This window comes from Triturus cristatus, chromosome 11 (genome assembly GCF_964204655.1).
Source record: "Triturus cristatus chromosome 11, aTriCri1.1, whole genome shotgun sequence".
Lineage (NCBI taxonomy): Eukaryota > Metazoa > Chordata > Amphibia > Caudata > Salamandridae > Triturus > Triturus cristatus.
The window spans coordinates 565,130,182-565,153,752 of NC_140594.1; the positions used below are offsets into that span (position 1 = coordinate 565,130,182).

Consider the following 23,571-nt stretch of genomic DNA (forward strand, 5'->3'; position numbering starts at 1 on the left):
TGGGGAAGCCTCCCCGGGCCCTCCGGACCGCGCCCCGGGCACCCTGCCACGCGGAAGGACCCAGGACGGAGCCCGGGGCGGGGAGGCCGCCCTCCCCGGGGCCCCCAGGGGCCCGGCCGGAGCACCTGAACCCAGGCGAGCGAGGGGAGGCTCCCCGGCCACGACGGAACCCCGTCCCGGGCCTTTGGCAGTGCCGCAGGCCGGGGGACAGGGCCCGGGGACGGAGACCCCGACCCAGGGCCCGACCGGGCCCCTGGACCCAGCCGGGGCTCCCGGGACCGCAGGTGCAAGGGAAGCCTCCCCGGGCCCTCCGGACCCCGCCCCGGGCACCCTGCCACGCGGAAGGACCCAGGACGGAGCCCGGGGCGGGGAGGCCGCCCTCCCCGGGGCCCCCAGGGGCCCGGCCGGAGCACCTGAACCCAGGCGAGCGAGGGGAGGCTCCCCGGCCACGACGGAACCCCGTCCCGGGCCTTTGGCAGTGCCGCAGGCCAGAGGACAGGGCCCGGGGACGGAGACCCCGACCCAGGGCCCGACCGGGCCCCTGGACCCAGCCGGGGCTCCCGGGACCGCAGGCGCAGGGGAAGCCTCCCCGGGCCCTCCGGACACCGCCCCGGGCACCTTGCCACACGGCAGGACCCAGGACGGAGCCCGGGGCGGGGAGGCCGCCCTCCCCGGGGCCCCCAGGGGCCCGGCCGGAGCTCCTGAACCCAGGCGAACGAGGGGAGGCTCCCCGGCCACAACGGAACCCCGTCCCGGGCCTTTGGCAGTGCCGCAGGCCGGGGGACAGGGCCCGGGGACGGAGACCCCGACCCGGGGCCCGGCCGGGCCCCTGGAACCAGCCGGGGCTCCCGGGACCGCAGGCGATGGGGAAGCCTCCCCGGGCCCTCCGGACCGCGCCCCGGGCACCCTGCCACGCGGAAGGACCCAGGACGGAGCCCGGGGCGGGGAGGCCGCCCTCCCCGGGGCCCCCAGGGGCCCGGCCGGAGCACCTGAACCCAGGCGAGCGAGGGCAGGCTCCCCGGCCACGACGGAACCCCGTCCCGGGCCTTTGGCAGTGCCGCAGGCCGGGGGACAGGGCCCGGGGACGGAGACCCCGACCCGGGGCCCGGCCGGGCCCCTGGAACCAGCCGGGGCTCCCGGGACCGCAGGCGATGGGGAAGCCTCCCCGGGCCCTCCGGACCGCGCCCCGGGCACCCTGCCGCGCGGCAGGACCCGGGACGGAGCCCGGGGCGGGGAGGCCGCCCTCCCCGGGGCCCCCAGGGGCCCGGCCGGGGCTCCGGAACCCAGACGAGCGAGGGGAGGCTCCCCGGCCACAACGGAACCCCGTCCCGGGCCTTTGGCAGTGCCGCAGGCTGGGGGACGGGGCCCGGGGCCGGAGACCCCGACCCGGGGCCCGGCCGGGCCCCTGGACCCAGCCGGGGCTCCGGGGACCGCAGGGGAAGCCTCCCCGGGCCCTCTGGACCCCTCCCCGGGCACCCTGCCACGCGGCAGGACCCGGGACGGAGCCCGGGGTGGGGAGGCCGCCCTCCCCGGGGCCCCCAGGGGCCCGGCCGGAGCTCCGGGACCCAGACGAGCGAGGGGAGGCTCCCCGGCCCCAACGGAACCCCGTCCCGGGCCTTTGGCAGTGCCGCAGGCCGGGGGACTGGGCCCGGGGCCAAAGGCCTCAACCCGGGGCCCGGCCGGGCCCCTGGAACCAGCCGGGGCTCCGGGGACCGCAGGCGCAGGGGAAGCCTCCCGGGGCCCTCCGGACCCCTCCCCGGGCACCCTGCCACGCGGCAGGACCCGGGACGGAGACCGGGGTGGGGAGCCTGCCCTCCCCGGGGCCCCCAGGGGCCCGGCCGGAGCTCCTGAACCCAATGCAGCCACGGGAGGCACCCCGGCCGCAACGGAACCCCGTCCCGGGCCTTTGGCAGTGCCGCAGGCCGGGGGACGGCGCCCGGGGCCGGAGACCCCGACCCGGGGCCCGGCCGGGCCCCTGGACCCAGCCGGGGCTCCGAGGACCGCAGGTGCAGGGGAAGCCTCCCCGGGCCCTCCGGACCCTTCCCCGGGCACCCTGCCACGCGGCAGGACCCGGGACGGAGACCGGGGCGGGGAGGCCGCCCTCCCCGGGGCCCGGCCGGAGCTCCTGAACCCAATCCAGCCACGGGAGGCACCCCGGCCACAACGGAACCCCGTCCCGGGCCTTTGGCGGTGCCGCAGGCCGGGGGACGGCACCCGGGGCCGGAGACCCCGACCCGGGGCCCGGCCGGGCCCCTGGACCCATCCGGGGCTCCCGGGCGCGCAGGGGAAGGCCCTCCGGCCACCCTGCCACACGGCAGGACCCAGTTGCCGGCTGAGGACCGAGAGGGGTCCCAGAGTACCCTGTCCCTAGTAATCCGGAGGAAGGCTACCCCCCGTTCTTGAAACCCGCACGCTCCGAGTGACGGAGGGGACCCTAGGGGCGAACGCACCCGGCCTCCTGGAGCCCCGGCTGGGATCCGAGAGGCAAATGGACCCTCATCGGGACTTCCAGGCCTGGCCCTGCCATCTGGTCGCCCCATTGGAAAGCATTGCGCGCGACCAGATGGCCGAGGGGAAAGGAGCCACCAGGTGGCCGGCAACTGAAAGGACTCCCGCCTGCCCACCCACCAGGGGCTCGGGGTGGGGACTCTGCTTCCCGGCTGGGCCTCAGGCACGGGGAGGACCACCGGAGCTCTCGGGGCCTGGGCGTACCCGGGGGAGGACTGCCCGGGACCCGTGGAGCCCGTCCCTGGGCACTTTGCCATGCCGCGGCCCGGAGGAGGGAAGCCCCGGGGACCTGGGAGGATGTTGCCCGGGCGTAGCCCATCTGGTCCCCGGCAATGAACCGCACAACCCCAGCATGGGTGTTTCGGCATACCCTGCCCCTACTAATCCGGAGGAAGGATACCCTCCTTTCTTGTAACCCGCGCGCTGCGAGTGACGGAGGGGACCCTAGGCGCGGACGCGCCCGGCCTCCTGGAGCCCTGGCTGGGATCCGGGAGGCGAATGGACCCTCATCGGGACTTCCAGGCCGGCCCGGCCATCTGGTCGCCCCATTGGAAAGCATTGCGCGCGACCAGATGGCCGAGGGGAAAGGAGCGACCGGATGGCCGGCAACTGAAAGGGCTCCCGTCTGCCCGAGCCATAGCGGTAGGGCTCCCGCCTGCCCACCCTCACACCAAGGGCTCGGGGGGGGACTCTGCTTCCCGGGTTGGCCTCGGGCACGGGGAGGTCCACCGGAGCTCTCGGGGCCTGGGCGCCCGGGGGAGGACTGCCCGGGACCCGTGGAGCCCGTCCCTGGGCACTTTGCCATGCCGCGGCCCGGAGGAGGGAAGCCCCCGGAGGCCTTGGAGGATGTTGCCCGGGCGTCGCCCATCTGGTCCCCGGCAATGAACCGCACAGCCCCAGCATGGGTGTTCCGGCATACCCTGCCCCTAATAATCCGGAGGAAGGATACCCCCCTTTCTTGTAACCCGCGCGCTGCAAGTGACGGAGGGGACCCTAGGCGCGGACGCGCCCGGCCTCCCGGAGCCCTGGCTGGGATCCGGGAGGCGAATGGACCCTCATCGGGACTTCCAGGCCGGCCCGGCCATCTGGTCGCCCCATTGGAAAGCATTGCGCGCGACCAGATGGCCGAGGGGAAAGGCGCGACCAGGTGGCCGGCAACTGAAAGGGCTCCCGTCTGCCCGAGCCATAGCGGTAGGGTTCCCGCCTGCCCACGCAGGGCTCCGTGGCTGCAGGGCTCTGGGCCTGCAGGGCTCCGGGGCTGCAGGGCTCCGGGGCTGCAGGGCTCCGGGGCTGCAGGGCTCTGGGCCTGCAGGGCTCTGGGCCTGCAGGGCTCCGGGGCTGCAGGGCTCCGGGGCTGCAGGGCTCTGGGCCTGCAGGGCTCCGGGGCTGCAGGGCTCCGGGGCTGCAGGGCTCTGGGGCTGCAGGGCTCCGGGGCTGCAGGGCTCCGGGGCTGCAGGGCTCCGGGGCTGCAGGGCTCCGGGGCTGCAGGGCTCCGGGGCTGCAGGGCTCCGGGGCTGCAGGGCTCTGGGCCTGCAGGGCTCCGGGGCTGCAGGGCTCCGGGCCTGCAGGGCTCCGGGGCTGCAGGGCCTTGGGCCTGCTAGGGTTCCGGGCCTGCAGGGCTCCAGGGCTCCGTGCTGAAGGGCTCCAGGGTCTGCAGGGCTTTGGGGCTGCAGGCCTCGGGGGACGCCCGGGAGACCCATGGAGCCCGTCCTGGGCACTTTGCCTCGCCGCGGGCTGGAGGAGGAAGCACCCGACGCCCCGGGGAAGTGTCGTCCGGGCTTGGCCCATCTGGTCCCCGCCTGAGAACCGCAATCCCCAGGAGGGGTGTCCCGGCATACCCTGCCCCTACTAATCCGGAGGAAGGCTACCCACCTTTCTTGTAACCCTCGCGCTCCGAGTGACGGAGGGGACCCTAGGCGCGGACGCGCCCGGCCTCCTGGAGCCCTGGCTGGGATCCGCGAGGCGAATGGACCCTCATCGGGACTTCCAGGCCGGCCCGGCCATCTGGTCGCCCCATTGGAAAGCATTGCGCGCGACCAGATGGCCGAGGGAAAGGTGCGACCAGATGGCCGGGACCGGAAGGACTCCCAGCTGCCCACACCGAGCCATAGCGGTAGGGCTCCCGACTGCCCTTGCAGGGCTCCGGGGCTCTGCACCAGGGTCCCTTGTCCCGGGCAGATGGACACTTGGCAGGCCGCAGGACGTGGGATCCCAGGCCCTGACCAAAAATCAGGAGGCCCGGGGCCGGTCCCTGCTTCTCAACACAGCCAGGCTGGGGAGGTCGGGGAGCCTGCCCAAGCACGAGGGACCCGTCCCGGGCACACAGTCCATGAGGTTGTGCGCTCGTTTTCCACAATTTTCTTCAGAATAGTGCGTAGTTGCGCTAGGCAAAGTCCGCCCAGCCCTACTCAGGATGTGCTCTCGTTTTCCACAAATTTTTTTAAAATTCTGCTACGCAAAGTCCGCCCAGCCCTAATGTAAAGCTCTGATAGCCAGCGCTATATAAAACTTTGCAAATAAAATAAATGGGATCCTGGATGCTTACAGTCATAAGAACAGCCCATTATGTAGGAGAAGCTTGAGCTTTCCAAGTGAAAGGATTCAAGCAGAAGCAGATTTGTGATACCAGGTTGACGATGTTGTATTTAGCTATCTATGATGGTGTAGGTATGGAGGGAAAGAAGGGGAGGGCAGAAGGGAAAGAGAAGCAGAGGGAGTGAGCAGAAGGAATAAAGCTATAAACATGAGAAAAGGTAGATACTAGAAGGTTCATTGATGGGGGTAATAGTACAGGAGAGAGAGTGACCACAGTGTTAGATGGGGGGGTTAAAACCATGGATGGAATAAAGAGGTGGAAAAGGGTGTTTGTTAGTGTAGGAGAAGATGTTAATCGAAGGATAAGCTAGAGAGAGACATCAGGAGTAGAAGGATAAGGTGGAGAGGGGGACTTCAGGTATGAGTGCCAATAGGCAAAACTGTCTGCAAAAATGAGCGATTACAGTGGAGTTCGAGAATAGGTGTAATGAGGGCTGACATCGACTGGTGTTCGGGTTAGATGAAGGGATGGATAGATAAGGGGGTGGAGGAGGGAGGAGGAAGACCAGTAAGGTGCTGGAGGAATTGAGGTGACCGTGAAGGCGTGAGGAGAATGAAACGTACATCTGGTCACACATTTTACTCTGTTATCTTGGTTTACAGTTTTACAAATCAAATTCAGGACATTCTACGCCAGGAAACAAGATTGGTTTTGTTTGACAAGGAAAAATAAGTATTCTAATTGTTAGGTAAACTGAGGATGAATTCAGCCCAGGTAAACTGAGGATGAATTGGGCCATTTTAAAACGCCTAGTTGTAGAATCCTTCACCAAGGCCCCCCTACCCTGATCTCAAGTCCTGGCGCTTGACCCAGTATTTGACTACACTTTAAATATGTCTCCAGTTGTGTTGGTTTGTGTATGATCATGAAAACGTACCATACAGAGGGACAAAATAGAGGAAAAAGAGAATAAGGTCAAACCACTAATTAGCTGGCACTAACCTAGTAGAGTCTGTTCTTGTTAGAGCTGCTGCAGTAGTAAGGCACAAAGTTATACATTTGGCTATAAATGGTCCATAGAGGCTAGCTGTGAACTAATGCACCCCATTCTCTGAAGAGCCATCCATGTTTATTTTCAGCCCCTATCACATGACCCCTTCCCTGAAAGGGCTAATTACATGTATTACAAAGTGAAAGAGAGCCATCTGTTTTTCACACATAATGAACACCCACCTGGACTCACCCCTCTGCCTCCTAAATGCCTTTTTTTCCCGACTTCAGGAGTGCTCTTTCTTTTTCCATTCGATATCCATACGGTTACCTTTCTGTGATTGAGGTGTAGAGATAGATGCTAGGGACCAGATAGAAGAAATGCGCATGGGTTATTGACTGTGTTGCAAGCGATCAGTAATACTGGTATTTTGACATCAACAGAAGTGAAAGCTTCAACATGCCCGTGTGTACTTCATTCCCAGTGTCTGGGTTCGAGTGCATGCCGATTTATTAAAAGTCTGCATCGATCTTGTCAAGGGGATCATGTGCTTGTGGAAGAGTGAAGCCCACCTCCATCTGGAGTCTCAGTGAGATGATGAGTGAGAACATTTGCTTTGTTTCATGAAACTCTTTCCTTCCTGCAAATTTCCTGCAGGTCTGTCTCCCATTACTTTTCACAGCTGCTGTCTTGAGACCTGTAAGCAAAAGGGCCATTAAAGCTGATCAGTGGTTCAGGCCTAAATATTTAGTTCAACCGTTTGCCATCAAAGCAGATGTGCACAATCTTTGTTGAACTGTTTGACTATATTCTGAGACCGCTTATTGCACAGAGTATGCCATGGGCCAGTTTTAAACTTGAAGTCTGATTAACCTCAGGAAAATTATCCAACGGTTTCCCTCATGCAAGGAGGATTTCTGGGATCTGACCTAATTCTGCATTAAGAAGGGGATGAGATCAGGCAGTTGCACACCTAGGATCTTTAGTTCAGTAACTTGTGATGGTTCCTTACCCTGAACCTCTCTTACCATGTATTCTAGAGATAAAGCCAATTTGGAATTCTGACAAATCTGCTTCCTTGTGGAGGTCACCTAAATGTTCCAGCCTCCTGGTGGGCCTTCCAGAGAGTGCCTTGACAGATTGTGTTTCACAGGCAGGATGTCACCCAAATGGCAATGCATATATGTATGTAGATATGCTTATGTATATGTATGCTAACGTGCTGTCCATCAGGCACAGCTTAGTATTGCACAATTTTCTAACCTTGCTGTCTCAAAGTGAATTTACTTTCTCTTGTTCTCTGAAGGTGGCAGTGAGTACTAGCACCCTGTTCATTCCAAATTTCCAATCGAGAACCTTTGGGGCGCAAGAACAAAACCATAACTAAAAGGAAAGAAGAAATGCTTCCCTAACCTGCTCCAGATGCTGCAAGAAAACATTATACATTGTTGCTATTCCTGAAATAACATTTGAAATATGCAGATGTGTCCAGTTACCTAGGAATGTATGTAATATAATTAATGTGATTTCAATTGGTAGGTCTGCAAAAGAGGCTGAAGACAAAATTAAAAAGGCAATTGAAAAAGGTGAAACACTACCTACAGAAGCCCGATTTGATTCCAACTGCATTACTCCAGGTAAGAACGTGATGCTTAAGATTCTTTCACCTTGTTTTCCCTGACGAATGTTCAGATTTATTGGCAAAAGTGGTGGTATTGACCATGCAACACCAACTTCAGTAGAATCTGTGTATAGTTTGCATTGCAGCTGACAGGAAACCCAAAAATACATCATGGGTCTGCATTGTAGGTCTAAGAGGGCAGAAGCCATGCAAGATTTTCAGGATAATTGCTTCTATGTAGAGTTTGAAATGGGGATATGTAGATTGGCTACTCAGTTCCACTGGGAAATATTAAGTTTCCTTCACATCAATGTATTGATAACAGTTCTCCATTTACATTGATTCAAACGGAGTGATGATGTTCCTTTATGTCCAATAAATACTTTACAGGTGACATACAGTGATGCTCAAAGTTCCATAAAAATCAAAATAATCGGTGTAGTAGTTTACAAGAAATAAATACCACAGACTGAGCAAAGCGTGGACCATCTGCTCCTGATAACTGTGAAATGTTTCTATAGCTTTGTGCTACTAGCCACTAATGTTCCTTAAAATATTTTAAGAGAACACGGACTGAAGCTCTCACCAAACTTTAGCCTTTGATCTCTTGAATGTGATGTTAATATTTTTCTCCATTGACTTGTCTCTGGTACACAAGTCCAAAAATATATTTAGAGGGGAAAAAAGAAAACCTTAGCAGAAAAAATGGAAGGACAGATTTAGGAGATTAAACAGAGTAGCTTGAAAGTCTGCTGCTAAAAGATAATGTCTGTCTGCACACATTAATAATACTGTAGGATTTGATTGAACCAAATTAGAGTTCTGGGCTTTTCCAAGAAAGCCTACTGAAAAGTATCTTACTTTTTGTTCATTGTTAACTAGATTTCCAAAGATCCTAATATAATGTCTTACCGTTACCTTTCTACACGGAATGGGTGGACAGGCTGAATAAATCTGGTAGAAACCAGGGCTAAAAGATGTGGACCTACTCTGATTTATAAGATCAAACCTAAAACACATAGGAAGAATGAAATGCGATAAACCACAGAATTTACTTTTTCAGACCTGATCCCAGAGACAACGGAGAGATTTTACAAGGCAGGCTTGTAAGGGGAGTTTTGCTTCAGCGGGTCAAATTAAGTCAGACAGGTGACAGGCTTCAGCATGACCTTGTAAAGCTGGGCGACTATCCTGTTGCACTTTTTCTGGACTTTTCTTTGTTTTTCTTCCTGTGAGCTTGTCAGTTTTGCAAGCCCACTGGAGGTGCTCTATGTATTTTGTTAAGGAGACGCCCGGTGTGTAACCCTTTCTGAATAATATTGCATTCTGAAGCTGGGATTTCAGATGATTGGCAGCCGCTACAGCATGATTATAGTTTAGGGTCACATCCCTTTTCTTTTTTTAAATTTTTTTTTTTAAACACTTTCCTCCTTGTGAGGAGACTGCCAATCGGCCCACCCAGTCCCCATAACTGAGCTCCCGTACCTTTTTATTTTGTTTGACATAAAGAAAGATGTATGTATGTATGTGTGTACGTATATTAAATCTGGTTTGTGAGTGCATTGGTGGTGTGTTTCGACCTAGTGGTCTCATTAATGTAAGTTGGTGGTGTGCATAGTGGACACATCAGCCTGCATGTACCCCCTTCCTTCCTCTCACTTCGGCAAACCCATCATAACATGTACTACATGGTAGGTGAAAGAGCTAATCCGCCCATTCGCTTGTCCAGGGTAGCTTTTCCTCCGCATAGAGTGAAACTCGCCTACCTCTCAATTTCCTGTGCTTTTACCTTCTCCCCTGGTCACACGAAGAATACAGAGATCGGTGAATTTATTCCTGTTTTTCCAGGACCTTCATTTTCTCGAATCATTCCTGAAGAAGACCCCCACACGTCTTCCGTGGAACAAAATGCAACACATAAACTGTTACTGAGGAGCACCCCTAAAATGCTAATTGCTAATTTGGTCTTCTCTCTTTTTGTGTGTGCGTTTTTTTAAAAAACTTTATTAGTTTTTGTTTAGTATGAACATGAGACTCACTCCTTTGGTATGGCAATTACGGTGACACATTAATCACATATCATACAGTACATTTCCAAAAGTTATCAGGTCATATCTGGTGGCAATCTGTTTTCCGATCACACCACCCACCGCCCCATTTCAAACTTCCCATCCCTGCACTCCCTTGTAATAACATCCTGGAGGAGCCAAACAAACAGACCCCGCATAGCATCAGCATTAAACACTCCTGACATTTTATGAGAACCACGCCAACCCTGCGCCGCTATTCAGCAAGATTATTCACACTCAACTCCTGGTTTTCAGTTTCTGTGGATGTAGTACCCCTTTTTCTGGTGGCTATATACGTTTTGTACATTGCTCAAAAATTCTTAGGCCTACTGCGTGGCAGGAGGAGGTCACTGAAGTTCCCAGTTTGCGTGCTACAATACAACACGTCGCTCGACCACTGTGTTATCGTAGGGGTCGGGCCTCGCAACCAGCACATGGCTACCCTACACTTAGCTAGCAGCAACCCCATATCAACCAACCTACGGACCCCTTTTGGTATTGTTTTGGAGTAACCCAACAGTGCCAGCTCTGGGGAGAGAGCCAGATCCACCACCTGTCTCAGTTCTTTAAAGACGAAGTCTCAAAATGTAGCGATCCCAGGGCAAAGCCAGGCCAAATGCAGAAAATCAACCATCTGTTCGCTGCAGCGTTCGCAATCAGCCCCTTCCCTTAGGCCGTATCTACTCAATCTCTCCGGGGTGTAGTATACCCTATTTAAATATTTAAAGTGAATCAGTCTGTGTCTACCATTTAAAGAAATGCGTATTGTGCTGTCGTAGCAATATTTCCACATAGCGTCGTCTATATCCCTGCCCAGATCCCTCTGCCGAGCCAGGCGAGCTTTGGTATTGTGGATTTCCCTGTAGGTCATGGACAGCCTATAAATCGTAGACACTATCCGGATCGGCTATTCAGCTTTGATAACATATGATAAGGAGGACTGCTCCGGTGGTTCTAACAAGTTACCACCCAGGATATGTAACAATGCTTACCGTGAATCTCCGGTCTCCAACTCCTCCCAGCTCTTTGCTGTGCCCCCCTCGAACAAATCTCCGATTGTCTGCACCGCTATTGAGTTAATTGCTCGCGTAACCCCTCTTTCCCTGCATGGGGGTAGCCAGTGACACCAATCCAGCGGTGTGAGCGGGGAGTATAGTATGGCACCCGCCTGTAGCTTCAGGAGGTGGTGCCAAGCATGTGTTGTAGCATTCACTGAATCTAATATCCCGGTCCTACGATCTTCAGGTGCAAACCTCAGAACTGGCATGGGGTGCGGGGAGGCCACTACTTTCTCTATACTCAAATGTGGGGTGTCCGGTGAGCCATGCATCCAGTGGTAAGCATGCGCTCTCTGTGCTGCCCTGTAATAAAGTTCCAAGTCTGGTGCACCCAGCACCCCATATGATATGATATATAATGCAAGTACATCCCATCTGACCCGCGCCTGCTTGCTGGCCGAAGCCAACTTGATCATTAATGCGGAGGGACGCCGAAAAAAGGAAGAACAAGGGAGAACCAAGGGAGTATTAGTGAAAAGGAACAAAAAACGGGGGAGTATCACCATTTTCATGATGGAAACTCTGCCCAACAAAGACAGTGGCAATCGTATCCAGCCTTCTACATCGTCTTCTAGTTTGCTTATTGCCACCCCATAGTTTTTTCTAAACACTACCTCCGAGTCCGTATGTATCTTGATCCCTAGGTATCGCACCGACTCTGTTGACCACTGCAATGGGTAGTCCGGTTCGAATGGGGTCGTAGCCTGTCTGAGGGGAAATATAGTAGATTTGGGCCAATTAATACATAGTCCAAGAAACTGCTCCAGATGGTACCACTTCATGCAGGAGAGAGGAGAGGTGACGTTCAGGGTCTCGTACATAGAGTAGTGTATCATCCGCGTAGGTGGATATGATCCGCTCATAATTCGGAAATAGTATACCCGTATATCTGTGGTATTCTCGGAGCGAGCAGGCTAAGGGCTCAGCCACTAATGCATTTAAGATCGGAGACAGTGGGCAGCCTTGTCGCGTGCCCCTAGTAATGTGTATAGCATTCATCACCAGGTTGCCTAGTCTGATTATAGCAGTGGATGCTCTGTATAATACCCCTATCAGCTGCAAAAAAACGTCCCCCAACCCCATCCTCGTTTAGAACCTGCAACATAAAGGGCCATTCAACAGAGTCGAAGGCTTTCTCCATGTCGAGAAATACAGCTACCACCTGTATCCCCGGCTTGGTGTGCTGTATCGCTCCGAACACTGTTCTCAAATTGTAAGTTAAATTTCTACTTGGAACAAAACCTGCCTGCTCCGGTGCCACCAATATCGGGATAAGTGGGACCAGCCGGTTGGCTAAGATCTTTGCAAAATTTTTCATATCTAAATTAAGCAATGATAGCGGACGTTAGGAAGCGCACTCATCCGGAGGCTTGCCCGGCTACAAGATAGCTACTATAATCTCCTCTCTCATCGAGGGTGGCATAGTGCCCGTTACACACATATCTCCTAAGAGAGTAGCTAAATGCGGGACCAGTATGCCCATGAACACCTTGTAAAAAGCCACTGTCAGGCCATCTACTCCCGGATTTCATACCGGACAAGGTTAATATGATTTCGTCTCTCTCCGCAGGCCGCATAAGGAATTTGCGGTGCATGTTTGTTAACAATGGGAGCTTTATATGTGTCAAATAGTCCAATATTACCGCCTCAGTGCCACTACTGTGGAATAAAGCTCTGAGTAATATTGTCGGAACCTCTCCGCTATGGCAGCCTCTTCAATCAGCGTGTCCCCCTCCGCAGCTTTGACCTCCGTTACTATTGTTTGCTCCTGCCTCTCTTTGAGAAGCTGGGCCAATACTGCACCCGGCCGTTCACCCTCACGTACGTGCGTGCCTCGGTGTTTAATTTCAGCATCTGCGGCGTCATGATATTCTCCCAATAGTGTTTTTAACTCTTGCGTTACAGCATCGCTAGCTCTGACCAGGAGTTGCTTCTCAAGGCTCGCCAATGAATCCTCTAGATCCATATGTCTTTTGCGTATCGCTCGGAGGACTCCGGAGTGCTTGGTCATCGTAATACCTCGGATATATACTTTAAACGTTTCCAAAACGACTTGGAAACTCCTCCACCGACCCTACGTTTGTGGCATAAAACGTCTCAATCGCTTCTGCCAGTTCCTCTTTAAAAACGGGGTCAAGCAGTGAGTAGGGTGGGTCAAGCAGTGAGTAGGGTGGGAACCGCCACGTAAAGGGGGGAATAGTTTTCTGTGAGGTGTCAAATACAAGCAATATCGGGGAATGATCTGGAAGCGTACGGGGGAACACCTCACAGGCCCGGACCCTCTCCTGGAGCCGTCTGGCTGCCAGCCAATAATCTATACGGGTATGCAAATCATGGTGCTCAGAGTAGTGTGTATATCCCCCCTTCTCCGGATATCTCTGACGCCACACATCGCATAAGTCAAGCTGTACCATTACATCTGTTACTGTTCGCGCTGACGCAGTGACATGTCTATCCGCCCCCCGACCTATCCCTCTGTGGGTTAATGACTAAATTTAAATTTCCACCTCAGAGCTGTTTCTCCTCCCCGCACACACAAACTTTCTCCAGCAGGGTAGTATAAAAGTTGGGATTATCAAAATTCGGGCCGTATACATTTAACTAGGAGTAGTTCCATTCCCTTGCCCATACATCTCGAGATCACAAATCGCCCGTCCTGGTCTGTCTTCAATGGCTCTAGTTTTAGAGTGGCCCTAGGATTCACCCATGTGAGCACTCCTCGCGCATGTGTGGTGAAACCCGCAGCGTATATGTTGCCCAGCAGTCCCTTACTGCGCAGCATAGGACTATTGAGGGGAAGGTGTGTCTCTTGTAATAGCGCAACATCAACTTTGTGTCTCACCAAGTAGGCCAGGACCTTTCTGAGTTTCCTGTGGTCGTTGAGGCCTCGCACATTCCACGTAAGTGCTCTAACTGTGCTGTTAGTTGCGGTAGTACTGGACCTATTAAGGACTGTCATGAGGGTGTGTAGTGTCCGTAACTTTCGACCTGCCTCTTAGACATATAGTATATGGGTGCACTAAACACATAACTGGCGCCCACATGAAAATTGCCATACTGCAGTAGTCTCGAACCCCTCCCCTCACCCACGCCAGGCATACCCCCAACTGTGCCTTGACGAGCTGCCCCAAAAAAGTCCCCCTTCGCCATCTGAACGTTCAACAACCCAAAACAGGTGAGAATTAAACAAAGAAACCCTCCCACCTCAGTACAACTCCCAGGGTGTGTGATACACTCGTGGACGAATGCTGCCCGTCTAGTAGGCTATTATAACCGAACCAGACAGGGTACCACCTCTGCTCGCCATCAGGCCATGTCAAAGCATCTGCAATAGAGGTTACCCGCAACCCACCCCATCATATCTTATCACACCAAAAGTATCATAGTGCACCTCCCATTAAGAGCCAACCGCTCTGCAAGTATTTCTATAGCACAACAGTTTCTGTGGTGCTCTCCAAGCAACTGTCACACATGCAAGCAAGCAACTCTCTTGCATTTGCACAATCCCCTGTGCCTTTCCCCACCGGCCTCCCCCAAAAAGGCCCTCTTATCTGTAACACATGTAGTCCAGTGTTCAGTCCTGATCGTCCATACGGCCCCCGGCCGCCCCCTCTAAGGAACTCCGCTCCAGGCTGCAAAGCTTCTCTTTAGGCCACTCCTTCAGGGCCTTCTGTAGAGTTCTGCGATCTGTAAAAATTATTGACTGGCCCTGCCGATTGACATGAAGTCTTGCCAGGTATAGCATGGCGTAGTCCAAATTGAGGTCCCGTAGTTGGCGCTACAGTGGCGCAAACTGTTTGCGCGCTTCCTGCACCCGAATCGTGAAATCTGGATATAGAGATATACTGGATCCCTCCTACTGCAGCAACTGTTTCTCCCTGGCTACCTTCAGCGCCGAGTCCCTGTCGCGGTAATTCAGCAATTTCGCTATTATCGGCCTCGGGGAGCACCGGGGACGGGGTGAGGACCCAATGAGCGGTGCGACCTCTCTACTACAAATATGGGAGAGAATGTTTCACTTCCAAGTAGTGTTACTAGCAACTTCTCAACGAGTATTTCCATGTTGCCGGTCTGGGTCGACTCCGGAAGGCCCGTAAACCGTAAGTTGTTCCTGCGGGACTACACTTCGAGGTCCCCAGTCCTGTCCTGCAATACTTGCAGCACCATCCCCATTTGCTTTTGATCAGTGTCCATTGATGTCTGTGGTTCTTCCACCTCTGTGATTCGTCGTTCCGTCATACCTAGCCTTTCTGCTTGCTTATCCATTCTGTATATGAGAGTCCAGTTTTGTCCCCAGAGTAGAGAGGCTGCTCTGCAGGCCTTTTTCCATTGCGACAAGCATAGTGCGAATGTCTCCTTCTGCGTCCTCCTGGGCCTGTTCTGCGCATTGTCCCCCTCATCCGGGGCATTTTCCCTCCCCTTATCTTTCCTTTGCTCAAATGTGAGTTTAGGCTGTGTCTTGTCCACACTACCCATCGCGGCTGGTCCTCAGCCAACACAGGTGACCTGCGTTCGGCATTCAAGCCAGACGAGTAACGTCCTTCAGGCAGACTCTTCCGCGGGGCGACCCCCACGCTCACATGCTGTCACTGTCCAGAGTAGTGCCCAGATTGAGCCAGGAACATAGCAGCCGCCCAGCTGTGCTCCACCACAGAGCAACTGTCGTCCGTAGCCATGACAGATGCCAACCAAGCGCCACAATGGTACGTACCCCACAGGCAATATAAGAGGTATTTTGGGTTACACTCAAGCTTCAAACTGCCCTCTCTGTGAGTTACCGGTGCACTCGGCGTCACTCCCTGCCATGACCCAGGGGCACTCCTACCTTCAGTAGCGTCCAGCGTGGGCCCGCACCATAGGGCCTACAAGCGGTATGTTTAGAAGTCAGCTCCTCCCGGCATGCACAACCCAAATCTTGCCCTCCGCCGTTGTCACCATGTGTCTGGTCAAACAGTGTGCTTCTCGTAGGGGGGTGCACAAAATGGCGCCTCGTTTTCAGGAATCCCTCACCAGGACAGTAGTAATAGCCGAATTACACTGGGCGCTTTCTCCAAGCGTCTTGCCACGTGTGTTAGCCAGTGTTGTGGTATTCATAGCGCACCACACCGCTCTAGCGACACTTCTGCCCCCAAACAGCACCTGCCCTAGTTCACCGCAGGCACCGCGCTTCACATCTTGGAGTTCATGGTGTTGTCAGGCATCAAAAAGGCCGACCCCGCCAGCCGCGACTCCGCTGGGCCCGCAGTCCTAACGCCTCACGTAGTGCGATCTGGGGACCTTTATCTGCCTTGTAGTTTTGTCGCGGGCCGTGGCGGGGTCCCGCACTGCGCTGGCCTAGCTCCCACGGCCTCACCGAGGGAGAGAACTTCAGCCAGAAATGGTGCCCAGTCCCACGTCACCTTCGGCCCCGCTCCTCAGTTCTCCGGAGTTGTCTACACTTTGTCAGCCCTGTAGCGGGCTGGATCTCACAGGGACACTGCTTTCACGGCAATGGGATGTGCCGCAGCCGCCACCAGCCCCGTCAAGCTATGGTGTGCGCTCTTCGACACCAGCAGCACCCGCAAACCACTCAGCCACCAGGTCTCCGGCTGCCACTTCTCTTCCACGATAGTCCGGGGTTTGCGGCCTAGCACAGGGGCTCCGCCGGCAGATTCGGTCCGCTCGCTCGCCTTTGGGGGTGAAAGGCTCAGACGGCTCATCGCGCTCCCAAGCCGCTCCAGAGCCGCTGGCAGCTCAAGTCAGGTCAGAATGGCCCTGCAGATGCAGGATTCCTTCAGGATAGTGTGATGGCTACGCAGAGCTATCGGTTTAGGAGGCCATCTTCGTAGCGAGCAAGCTCCGCCCCCTTTGATCTTCTCTCTTTGTCCACTCCCCCCCACTCAACACACCATTCTACCAGTGAATTATATAAGGGCTCTTAAGAGACATAACTCAGAAATTATTAATTTAGTTCATAGATGTCTGTGTGATTTAGTGATGATTCAATATAACCTAAATACAATTAACTACGTGTTAAATTGGTGTCCAGCCAATATGTGTTTCCCTTTTATGTAAGCATAAATGTTTTTAATGTAACAATAATAATCTTGCAGTGAATAAGATGTATTGGGCAGTGTGATACTTGAAAGTGTATGAATTATTTTGTATACTGACGAAATATACCAGGCGTGAATTTGACTATAAATTGTATCCCGTTGCTAATAATAATGGCATGAATGTATGGCACAGATTTTTTTTTCATGGGTTGTTCTTATGGGTGCCCCCTCCACCAGAAAAACTTGACCGTGACTGGAGAATTCCAAGATGCAGGTCCTCAAAGAGTCATTGAGATACCAGATAAATATAAAGAATTGTCCTTGAAAAATGAGATCTGTGCACGATTCACAATTGGACCAGAAGAAATCTGGCCCTGATAGAAATTTCTCTGGGGCTTTGTATTGCTTCAGTGCACCCCCTCGTCTATTGTCTCCTAGGTCACCCGACCATTTATCTCTTAAATTTGTCAATAAATCTGGGGAGTTATTAAGTTGCTTCTTATAGACAAACAAGATACCTTTATTAGGCATAGTAACCACTAAAAGTCGGTCTTCGAGGGTAGAGGTTTCAGGTAACCCCTTCCTTTCCTGTAGGTGGTATTTCATAGCATGGCCTAATTGCAGGTACCTATAATGCTCAGTTTCGGCCATGTAGTACTCCTGACATAGGTTAGTAAAGGATATTAAAGCCTGTCCCCTCTATACATCTCCTAAATGTTATATCCCAATTTTTACCCATCTTGAGAAGCCTTTAAGGCCTCTCACATCTTTAAGCTGGTCACTGTGCCACAATGGGGTTTGGTCTGTTAGTTTTTTTGTTGTTGTTTTTTTTTAAAAAATTTTTTATTGAGTTATCCAAAAACATAGGCACATACACATACTCAAAGAAAGCTGCAAATAGACAGATTAAGTACAAACTTAGTGTTGAGTAGGATATTACAGTACCACGAGGCAGCACCAATCAACTGCAAGCAAAGAAGAAAGGAACTCCCGCCTACCATGGGGAAATATAATCAAATTGGGGGGTAATCCCAAGGCGCCTCTTTCACCATCTGGCAGTAGGAGTTAACGAAATCTATTAATAGGTATCTCTCCGATCAACTGCTGTAGCTTGGAACTCACCCTGCCCCCCCTCCCCCAACTAACCCCTCCTCCCACTCCCCCCTTCCTCCTCGGCATGCCGCTGAGCTAAGACCAGATTCAGAGCTGAAGCCACTGGCAGGATAGTGATAGTCCACAGTTCATGCATTCCGAACCGCCAATGTCTGTGTGAGGGACAAGTATTCACCAAAGAGCATACCATCGTATTGGCACCCTACTCAATGCATCATCAGTGCCACCCAGCTTTAAGTATCCGCTGCTGACTCCCCCCGGTCAGAAGAGCCGTCAGTATCTCCAGGTGGGTGTTTTACCTACTCCACCAATGAAACCCACGCTCGCGCCATCTCCAGAGATTTGTCACTCCCAGTGCGGGCGACCATACGCAACCTACAGCTCCCCTCTGCCCATTTCACTAACTCCCTAGTCCATCGCGCTAAGTTGGGACCCGTCCTTGACTTCCAGTGGCTAGTAATCTCCCTCTGGGCCAAGACCAGCCCCAGGTCAATAAACTTGCTAGTGATTTTGGTCTTGGCAGTGTGTGGAAACCAATGTAACAAACAACAACTCGGCGTCAGCGCTACACCTTTCAGTTGTGGCCGCCAATCCAGACGTCACTCCCCGCCAGAACTCTCCCAGGAGCGGGCAATCCCAAAGCATGTGGAGGAACCCCGCCCCCTCCAGACTGCACCGCGGGCACGCTGCCGAAACCCCGAAGTAGTCACTCACCTTGCCCGGGGTGAGGTAATCCCTATGTAGCACGTAAAAGTGGATTAACTGGAACCGGGCGTTCCCAGAACACTTCCAGGCCCGCTCTACTAATTCCCCCCCATGGCTTGTCCCCGATGGGCTCCCCCAAGTCCTCCTCCCACTTGAGACGTAGGGCCACCAGTGGCTTTCGCAGGCTGTGGGTAATACGCCTGTAGAGACATGTGACCGCCTTGAACGTTCCCGCCGCAATTGCAACATATTGGCAGGCCAGCGAGGTCTGAGGTCCTGCCATCCCCTCCCGCCAGTGTCTCCTAATGGCTGCCGTCAGTGCGGCATGAAGCAGGAAATCCCCTTGCGGTATATCATGGCGTTTCACAAGGTCATTAAAAGGAAGGAGGGTGCCGTCTTCAAATAGGTCCCCTACCGCAAGTATCCTCGTCTCCTCCCAGTCCCGTAGTCTACCCCAGTCACCTCCGTGTGGTAGGGCCTCACACACCACCAGCGGGGTCTCCGGAGCATAGGGGGTACGCATGCCGGAGCCCCTGGCCAAACGGTTCCAGCACTTGCGCACCACCTGTAAGTCAGTCGGGAGCTCCCTATTCCTTATGGGTAAGCACAGCAGTACCCGGGATAGAAGCGCCAAGGGAGGGTCCGGCCCATCACACTCTTCTCGATGTCTAAGTCTGCCCGCCATCCACTTAGTGAACCACTGGCACTGTGCTGCGTGATAATACGTCTCTAGATCCGGCAAGGCAAATCCCCCCTCCGCCCTGGGGCGCTGCATGGTGATCAGGGCCACCCTCTGAGGCTTCGCACCCCATAAGAATCCCGTGAGCAATGTGTTGAGCTGCGCGAACACCTGTGTTGGGACCCAGATCGGGTAGTGTGACCATTTTTACCAAGGCAACCCTGCCCGCTACCGATAGCGGAAGCTGTCCCCAAAACTCAAAACAGGCCTTACCCTTACGTATGGCTTGCCCTATGTTACCCTCCAGCATGTCATTAGGCTTGTGATAGATCTGGACTCCAAGGTAAGGCAAGCAGCGAGCCTCCCACGGGAACCCCTCCGCCGGCTGCGTATCATCCCTGCCTGGGCGAGTCGGGAAAAGACAGGACTTGGACCAGTTCACACGAAGCCCTGCGGCCTCTCCCAAAGAGTGCAACAGTCCCTTGGCTCCCCGGAGGGCCTCCTCCGAGTCGGCCAGAAAAAGTAGTAAATCATCGGCATACAGCGCTATGTGGTGCATTTGTCCCTCCACTACCAGCCCTGGGTAGTGACGTCCCGATCGTGCCCGAACAGCCATCGGCTCCATTGCTAGAGCAAAGAGCAGACGTGACAGTGGGCATCCCTGCCTTGTCCCCCTACCCACTGTGCAAGCAGCAGAGATCAGCCGCCCCATTCGGACCCTGGCAGTAGAGTTATTATACAAGATTGCTGTCCATTCCACTAAGCGCTCTCCTAAGCCGAACGCCCTCAGGACCTCAAAAAGATATGGCCATTCCAGGCTATCGAAGGCCTTCTCGATATCAACTGCAAAGATACAGGCCTCCTCCCCACAGTAGGTGTCCGCCCGCAGGACACGCAGCAATCTCCTTATATTCATCGCCGTGTTCCTTGCCGGGATAAAACCCGCCCGGTCCTCGTGAACCAACGTTGACATGTGAGCCATCAGCCGACTAGCAAGGATTCGACTGAGTATCTTATAGTCCAGGTTAAATAGCAAGCGGTCTATAGGCGGTCCGGTCCCAGGGCGGCCTTCCTGGCTTAAGGAGAGGCACAATGACTGCTTCCCGCGTGGAAGCAGGAAGGCAACCCTCCCGACGTGCTGCGTTGTATACTACGACTAACTTCGGGGCCAGGGCATCCACAAATGCCGAATAAAATTCCACCGGAAGGCCATCCGTCCCCAGCGTCTTGTTCCGAGCCATATGTTTAATGGCGCTGCGCACTTCTCCCACCTCAACATCTTTACCAAGCTCCTCCGCCGCCTCATTATCCAGCTGGGGGAGTTCTATCCTCTCTAAGATCCCCGCGCCATTGGCAGCCCCAGGAGCAATCTTACTCTGATAGAGAGTGGTATAATAGTCCAGGAAATGCACATTAATGGCTTGTTGAGTATAACACGCCACACCCTCCTGATCCCTAATCTCCAGAATCGGCGTGCCTCTGCGCGCCAGGTTTGCCAACCATGCCAGCAGCGCCCCTGATTTGTCCCGTTCCGCTTGGGCCCGGGTGGTATAAGCCTTGTAATCAAAGGAGCGCAGCCTTTCCACCTGTGTTGCCACCTCCTCGCGTGCCGTCAGCAGGTCCCCCTGCCTGTCAGGCCGTTCCGGTCTCTCCTTCTCCAGGTCCCGGAGCCTATCCTCTGCCCTGCATTTGGTCTGTTAGTTTACTGCGCCAACCTAGAAAATGTGTCTACCCCCTCCAGGCCTTGACAACTGCTTGTGTGTGGGGTGGCAGGTTCTGTTCTCTTTCGTTGCTGGTAGAGGATAGCTTCGTATCTCCCTTGGCCCATCACTTAACTGTCTCTGCTATAGGGGGGTTCCTGCTGGTTTGAGATGATCCAATCATTAATCACAATTAATTGTGTTGCCCAATAGTACAGCGGGATAACAGGGACACCAAACCTTCCTTATCTACTTCCCTCTGCAGTTTACGCAACACAATCCTGGCGGTAGAGCCATTCCAAAGTAGTTTATGGACCTCCTGGTCTATTCTATGGAACATCGCAATTGGAATACGGAATGGAGTGTTTTGCAATATAAATACAATAATCGTAGGAGGTTCATCATCTTATAAAGTGACGCCCTTCCCACCGACCAGAGTGGTAAGCTTCGTCAATGGGCCACGTCTCACTAGCCTCTCCAGTTGGGGGAAGTACATTGAGACAGAGAAATCCCTGTGAATTCCGGGTAATATTGATACCCAAGTACCTAAACCATCCAGCCCCACTGGCTCAGCACAGTCTGAAGGAAGTTGTGGCACTCCTCCTGCTAGAGGAAAAACCACTACTTTGGACCATTTTATCCGGTAACCAGAATGGCCACCGAATTCATCAAATAATTGCAGTAGTTGGCTTATAGATTGGTATGGTTGTGTCACATACAAGAGATTGTCGTCTGCATACAGAGAGATGCCTTCTTCCCCTCCTCCAGCCGTTGTCAACCCCTTGATCAGTGGGTCTTGTCGCACCCGCGCTGCCAGTGGCTCAAGGGCCAATGCAAAAATATTTGGCGACGGGGCAAACCTGTTGCGTACCCCTATGCAGGGGAAACACACGGGATGACTCACTCTCACCAGTTGTGCCTGATATAGGGTATGACCCATTTGCTAAAGTTTAGGCCAAAGCCCATCCTAGCAAATACGCCAAAGGTATAACTCCAGAGTATGCTATCAAAAGCCATCCTTGCGTCCAGGGCCAACAAAGCTGCCCGCTCCGAGTAGGGTGGCTTTGTCGGGTGCAACACCCCCATAGAGGCATCTGAGGTTAAGACGAGTACTCCGATGCGGCATAAAGCCAGACTGATTCGGGTATATCAGCGAGGTGATCACCCCTCGCAGTCTAGTCGCCAGAGCCTTGGCAAGCACCTTCACTTCCAGGTTGAGAAGCGATATTGGTCCATAGTAGCTACACAGTATTGGCAGTTTGCTCGCCTTGTGGAGAACAATAATTGTGGCAAGGCGCTGGTCTCTTGGCAGGTAACCCTCCTCTTTTGCCGTCTGAAACATGTCTAACCTAGGTTTAGCCTCCCCCGCCACACAGATCTTGTACAGCTCAATTGGCAAACCATTAGTGCCTACCGCCTTCCCAGATTGCATGTCCCGAAATGCAACCGCCACCTCGTCCTCTGTTAGATTGGCGTTCAATGCATCTCTTTCATCCTGCATAAGTGTCCGCAGATCGTTATTTCGCAGAGAGGTGGTACAGTCTGTGTCAGTCCCAGGCACCGTTGAGAAGTATGTATCCTCGTAGTAGGCAGCGAACGTCTCCGGTATGGCTACATTGGCCCTCTGTATCACAACCGCACCATCAAGTACCCATGCCCTGTTTTGATCCTCTTGATCTAACCAGGCCAACAATTTGCCGCCCTTTTCGCCTATGTCGTAAAGGTGACACTACGCCACCAGGGCATAGTTACTCTACTCGACAAGGGCGCGACGGGCATCTTGCTTAAGCCTCAACTGATGACCCAAAATCTCTATCCTGTCCGCCACCACCCTTTCTTTAAGCACCAACACCTCCTTCTCAATGGCTACATAGTCAAGCTTTTGCTCTTTCTTTTTTCTTCCTATGAAGGCCAGAACTTGGCCCCGCAATACTGTTTTGAATGCTTTCCAGAAGACACAGCGGAGACTACTGAACCTTGGTTTTCTTGAAAATAAGGTGGCCTTACTTCTAATTTTATCCTTCATATCCCTATCTTGGAGGTTCCAAGTATCAATCTTAGGGATCAGAGGGATGTCCTAGATGGACCCTTCCGCAGAACCCTAACTCCTTATATGGCGGCCGCTGCAAGGCCGCGCAGCAGACGCGCGCAGCGGGCGCGCCGAAGGCGCCCCTAAGGCAAGCCCGTCTGCGCCCGTCCGCGCCTGGACCGCGCCCAGCACCCGAACCTCTGGCCCCCGCGCCCCCCGCCTGACCTACGACTCCGCCTTCCTCGCCAACCTCAACCCCGGCCGCACGCCGGGCTGCTACTGCGCCACCCCGAAACGCACCCACGGACCCTTCACCTGCAGCAACTGCCGCTTCACCTGCCTCCGAACCCACTCCGCTCCCGCCAAGAACTACTCCCCCGAAAACAACCTCCACTGCATCCTGGTCAACACCCGATCCATCCACAGGCACGCCATCGAACTGTGGAACCTCATCAACTCTACGAACCCGGACATCGCCTTCCTCACCGAGACCTGGATGAACCCCTCCTCGGCACCCGACATCGCCA

General features: G+C 54.4%; 1 protein-coding gene across 1 annotated transcript in view; it reads left to right on the forward strand.

Annotated features, from left to right (window-relative positions):
- XRN1 (5'-3' exoribonuclease 1) overlaps positions 1-23,571 on the forward strand; it is a 1,184,094-nt gene that overhangs the window by 156,828 nt on the left and 1,003,695 nt on the right. Inside the window, exon 3 of the mRNA XM_085633624.1 lies at positions 7,575-7,672. Within this exon, the coding sequence (XP_085489750.1) occupies positions 7,575-7,672 (98 nt within the window). The remainder of the gene's footprint in view (positions 1-7,574; positions 7,673-23,571) is intronic.